The sequence below is a fragment of the Micropterus salmoides genome, unplaced genomic scaffold (genome assembly GCF_014851395.1).
Source record: "Micropterus salmoides isolate LMB-PRFRI ecotype aquatic unplaced genomic scaffold, ASM1485139v1 Ms_hic_scaffold_17, whole genome shotgun sequence".
Taxonomy (NCBI): Eukaryota; Metazoa; Chordata; class Actinopteri; order Centrarchiformes; family Centrarchidae; genus Micropterus; species Micropterus salmoides.
In genome coordinates this window covers 3,357,570-3,363,742 of record NW_024040817.1, presented here as the reverse complement: position 1 = coordinate 3,363,742, position 6,173 = coordinate 3,357,570, and the positions used below count along the sequence as shown (strand labels likewise).

At 39.5% G+C, this 6,173-nt stretch overlaps 1 protein-coding gene across 1 annotated transcript; it reads right to left on the bottom strand.

Moving 5' to 3' along the window:
* Positions 1–3,366: 3,366 nt before the first annotated feature.
* On the bottom strand, positions 3,367–4,916 carry LOC119907674 (mucin-5AC-like). Its single transcript, XM_038725390.1, has one exon. It carries the CDS (start codon positions 4,914–4,916, stop codon positions 3,438–3,440), a length of 1,479 nt encoding a protein of 492 aa, XP_038581318.1. The 3' UTR covers positions 3,367–3,437.
* Between the last annotated feature and the right edge of the window lie 1,257 nt (positions 4,917–6,173).

Below are 6,173 nucleotides of genomic sequence, written 5' to 3'. Positions count from 1 at the left end.
TGGATTAGAGGAACCAAAGAGTCTGGGTTGGCTGTAAGAACAAAGAAAATGTTTAGTTGTATTCATGTGTTTTCTTCGTCTGACACACCTTATTGTTTAATTGTTTTTGTTAATTGTAAGACCTGTAGGCTTCTCTGTGGGCCTATGAGGCCTGCACTCCACGTTTTGTTAAATTTTTTCATTGTGTTCACTACTATGTCACTGATTATGACTGACTGAGTAACTAAGATACTTTGATCACCCCTACAGACACACACACACACACACACACACACATACAAACCAATTACATAAAAAAATCCTTTCAGTGTTGAATAAACACTTTGAAAATCCTGCTTTTCTCACCTTCATTATTATATAATGTTACATTTCACCCTGGGTATGTTATAACTAACCCAGACTATGGAGTGAATTGTAACATTTTACTCCTTTTGTTTGAAACTAAACTGTGCATTTTCTGTCTGTGTTGCAGAGACAGCTACTCCATTTAATAGCAGACACATGTAACTATCCTGTATCACATTCTGAACGCACTGGCTAAAAAGAGCTCTGAGATACAGACAGAAATGTCACAAATGTAACAACCATCCCTGGTCTCCCCTCTGGTTCATGTACACAAACATTATGTACAATTAGGCAATTCGTGATTACATGTTGTCAATTTGTGCACTCAGTTATTTTCTGGTCCTATTCAGGTCACAGGAACAAAATGTAACAACAAAACTGTCTGCTTTGTTAAGCAAAAATGTCATTTTTCAGTTTTTGATTAAGGGAATAGTTTGGATTGTTTCTATGCTGAGCTGTCAGTGATGCAAACTATTCATTGAACCTGAAGTCATTTTTTTGCTTTTGTCTGAATTACACCACAATTAAACAAGACAGTCAGCCTGCAGGTCTCTTCTGTTGGGATTGTTCTGGTGCAGGCTCCGCTCTCAGGGCTGCTCCAGATCAGGAAATGCATGCAGTGCCATAGATTTATATTTAATTCATAAGTCAACATTGTAACATGAAAACTATAAATTCTTTCTAGTTATTTGTAACAGTTGCTTTTACAACAGCAATTACATGGTAAAAGTTTTGTAAATGAGTGAAGCTGCAACCTTTCATGGTAACTGGACAGTAAAGCTGGGCTCTCATTTGGTAAAAAGGGGGGATGCAATAATTCTTTCCTCTTTCTCCTCTCTGAGCGCTCTGAGCTCCTATTGGTCGGTGTCATGAACATGTCATGCAAGACAACAAAATTTGGATTTTCCAGTCTTTGTGTCTGGACATTGTGAGTTGCTCTACATGCTGCATCAATAACTGCCATCATCTTCACTTCCAAACTCTCAAAGTGACAGCATTTGGCCTGATGCCAAAGATAAAAACAGGAACAAGGAAATATTTTAATGCTTCTGCAGATATATGTTGACATATTTCATTTGTTTTTCAAACATGCAAAATGTCCCAAATTAATTTACTTTTAAATTAATAAATGCCCTTTTATGAAGGCCTGCCGAATCAAACTTTCAGTAAAATGAATGAATTCTAATTTTGCAGTAAATGAAATGACCCACATGATGACCTTTCACCTGACGACCTCATCCGTGACAACCCTCTTGTTTAGACACCGTTAGCGAATCAGCAGCACCTACAGGACACCTTCGATACCGCTGGGAAGTGGGGTTTGCCGCAATGTGCTTGTTGTGGGTTGTTAGATGTATTTTATAAGAAAGATGCAAAAGAGCGCATGCACAGTATTTGTTTATATTGCTGTGTGTCACCTGTAGAAGTAACGTTAGCTGCAGGCTAACACGATGCTGACAGCTAACATTACTTCCACACACAGATAAACAAAGGGGCTCTGTTCACTTCGTTCTTGCTGTTTAAGGGAGAAAAGTTTCATGGGCGTCGAGAGGTCTGATCTTTTTTTTTTATTTTGACTAACAACTTTTCATATGAACTAGGATATTTACATTAACTTAATAAAAGCCTCGTGCCTTAAAATAATTATAACAACTTTGGTAAAACAGGCTTACTGATACTCCGACTTATAGACTATTTACCAGCCCTTTTTAAAATGATGAAATTCAGAAGAGTTTTGGAATAGATTTACACTTCAATAGCAACAGTAGTGTTTATAACAGGAAAACTAATATAAAAACTCAATAACTAGAAATACATATAAAAATGTCAGTGTCAATGTAAAATAAATAATATTCCTGACATCAAAGTTAAGAGTGAAGAAGTATTGACCAAAAAGGTAACATGCAGCAGTAATGATAGTTTATTTATTAGGCATATGATTAGACATACAGTATAGTCAATAAAAATCTAAATATATCTCAGATTCAAAATGCAATATATAAAATCATTGTCACAATAGTGCATACTGTAGACACACAAGCAAGCAACACACAGACAGAGAGACACAGACGCACACCTCTGTCTATAGATTTGTCTGTCTCACTCGCACTGCGATGGCCACCCTCATCCTTTCCCCCGTTCATTTTTTCTTTTCAGATTATTTCCCACACTTTTTGAATCTGGCATCTTATTTTCTCTACATGCGGCTCTCGGTGTGCAGCAGTCTCTGGGAGCGTCTCCCTCTTATTTTCTTGTAGAAGTCAGCCTTAACCCTAACCCTACAGCAGGTCAGTCACTGTGAGCCAGTCCCCAACACTCAAAAATCTTTACATCTTTTCATGGTCACATAATGGTTTAATCAGCTAATATATATGCTATTTTTGTTTTAATATCTCTATTCACAGATCACCTCCAGTAGTATCAGCAGGAACAGTAACAGCAACATCCCCAGCAACAGCACCTGTTCCCTGTAAGTTATGTCAGCCCACAGTATTTGCTGATGTATCGATACAGAAGCATCTGTATATGCATTTCAGCAAGGAATATAAAACAATATATTTTAAATCCTTGTTCCATGTGCCCTATTTTATACTTTGAGCACCTGCCCTTCCAAAGCTCTCTGCACGGCCCTGATGCAAACCAAATTAGTGTTATGTTAAAATTATTTATCACATGATTATCGCTTGATGTTTTCAATTCAATTTCCCCTTTATCAGACAGAAACCTCAAGCAGAACCTAGACTCAGGTGGGGTTCCAAATAATGGTAATGGGTAACACCACATTTGGTCCATAAGCAGGAGAAGTGTGTGTATAGGGCTTGTATAGTGGAGGTCTGAACCACATTATATAGGGACAAATTGTGCCTATATAATGTGGAGTGCTTAAAAATCAATTTACTTTAAAAAGTCATTCTACACAGTGCTATATATGTAAATTACCAAGTGTAAGATAAAAGAAGTTAAAAATAATGAAAATATTTAACAAATTCATTAAAATGGGGGAGAGCAGTTCTAATAAAACACTGCTAAAATCTAAGATCAAGAATTTTTCCCTCTCTGAGAAAGTTGATTTACCACCTCTTTGGCTGGGCTTAATCACTTCTATGCCTAAACAATATGACGATGAAACGTGGTGTTTTACATTTGGTTATTGCTGAAGCAGCTGTGGTTGCTGTTGGAGCAGGTGTGGTTGTTGTTGGAGCAGGTGTGGTTGTTGTTGGAGCAGGTGTGGTTGTTGTTGGGGCAGGTGTGGTTGTTGTTGGAGCAGGTGTGGTTGTTGTTGGGGCAGGTGTGGTTGTTGTTGGAGCAGGTGTGGTTGTTGTTGGGGCAGGTGTGGTTGTTGTTGGAGCAGGTGTGGTTGTTGTTGGGGCAGGTGTGGTTGTTGTTGGAGCAGGTGTGGTTGTTGTTGGGGCAGGTGTGGTTGTTGTTGGGGCAGGTGTGGTTGTTGTTGGAGCAGGTGTGGTTGTTGTTGGGGCAGGTGTGGTTGTTGTTGGAGCAGGTGTGGTTGTTGTTGGGGCAGGTGTGGTTGTTGTTGGAGCAGGTGTGGTTGTTGTTGGGGCAGTTGTGGTTGTTGTTGGGGCAGGTGTGGTTGTTGTTGGAGCAGGTGTGGTTGTTGTTGGGGCAGGTGTGGTTGTTGTTGGGAAAGCCATAGTTGTTGTTGTTGCCTCTGTAGTAGTTGTTGCCGCTGATGTGGTTGTTGTTGGGGAAGCCGTGGTTGTTATTGTTGCCGCTGATGTGGTTGTTGTTGGGAAACCCGTGGTTGTTGTTGGGAAAGCCATAGTTGTTGTTGTTGCCTCTGTAGTAGTTGTTGCCGCTGATGTGGTTGTTGTTGGGGAAGCCGTGGTTGTTGTTGGGAAAGCCATAGTTGTTGTTGTTGCCTCTGTAGTAGTTGTTGCCGCTGATGTGGTTGTTGTTGGGGAAGCCGTGGTTGTTATTGTTGCCGCTGATGTGGTTGTTGTTGGGAAACCCGTGGTTGTTGTTGGGAAAGCCATAGTTGTTGTTGTTGCCTCTGTAGTAGTTGTTGCCGCTGATGTGGTTGTTGTTGGGGAAGCCGTGGTTGTTATTGTTGCCGCTGATGTGGTTGTTGTTGGGAAACCCGTGGTTGTTGTTGGGGAAGCCATAGTTGTTGTTGTTGCCTCTGTAGTAGTTGTTGCCGCTGATGTGGTTGTTGTTGGGGAAGCCGTGGTTGTTATTGTTGCCGCTGATGTGGTTGTTGTTGGGAAACCCGTGGTTGTTGTTGGGAAAGCCATAGTTGTTGTTGTTGCCTCTGTAGTAGTTGTTGCCGCTGATGTGGTTGTTGTTGGGAAACCCGTGGTTGTTGTTGGGAAAGCCATAGTTGTTGTTGTTGCCTCTGTAGTAGTTGTTGCCGCTGATGTGGTTGTTGTAGGGAAAGTCGTGGTTATTGTTGTTGCCCCTATAGTACTTGTTGCCACAGCTGTGGTTGCTGTTGGGGAAGCCGTGGTTGCTGTTGCCGCTGATGTGGTTGTTGTTGCTGGGAAAGCCATGGTTGTTGTTGTTGCCCCTATAGTAGTTGTTGCCGCTGATGTGGTTGTTGTTGCTGGGGAAGCCATGGTTGTTGTTGTTGCCCCTATAGTAGTTGTTGCCGCTGATGTGGTTGTTGTTGCTGGGGAAGCCGTGGTTGTCTGTGCGTTGTTGGAAGCTGTTCAGCAATGTAACGGGTCATCAGTATAATTTTCAGACTTTGATCAATTCAATTCAGTCAACTTTTTTAATCCCACTACGGGCAAATTGAAGATCCCACATTTCAAGGCATTGTATACAAAATATTTAATTTTTTATTATTTAAACTTACCAACAAACAGAAGAAGAATGGCACAGATCTTCATCATCATCATTGTGGATAGTTGTCTTTGCTATTTTAAAAATATAATCATTTATTTGTTAGTTTCAGTTTAGTAACTATTCATTAACAACTCAATAGTGTTTTAAACAAATCTGGATCTTCTTACTGATTTTTACAAGCATTATTTTAAATTGCTGAATTAACGAAATGTAGTGACACTATTTCATGAAATGCATGTTATAGCTGTCATTACATTTTCCACTACAATAATTGGTTAACAATAAATGCAAACTACTACTGTTTGTTAGATTCTATGAATCAAGATATTAATTGTGTTATTGTTAAAAGTTTGAAGTTAAAAGCAATAGTCATATACCTATATAATAATATAGTTTCAATTGTAAACCCACACAATAGCAAAACACCAATGATAAAGGACGAATGTACAATTGTATAATTACACCTTTATTGAAGACAGAATGTAATCACATCTTGCTTTGATGAAAATTGGACAAATATCCATCATTAATGTACTTACAGACTTTGACATTGACTTGTCTTCACTGCAGTGACTGAAGCTGTGGTGCTCTTTGATTCCACTTGTTGATTATCCTTTGCTGTTTGCTTGTTGATGTCCTACACTGAACAAACAGCAACGTTTATATCCACACAATGAAGACAATTCTCTGAACAAATACGAAAAAGATTTGCATCAGTAATGCTTTTTCCGTTGTGTAAGATCAGCCACACGTCCATACTTCCTTTATTGATATAGATGATATGTTTAGTGATTAAAGAAACTAGTTGGATGAGTTTTTTTTTTTTAGACATGACGTTGGATGCAAACTTTTGGCAGAGGTGGCATTAGCTATGAATATGAACTGGTCATGTGTCACATCTCTCGTCCAGCTGCTGTCTCGCCCTCAGATCTAATGTATTAGTTCCTGTTGGTGCTGTTATTGCTGTGTGTCTGCTTTGACATGTTGGTCTTCAAGTTTGCTGTCTGCTGTGGTGTAAAATGTTC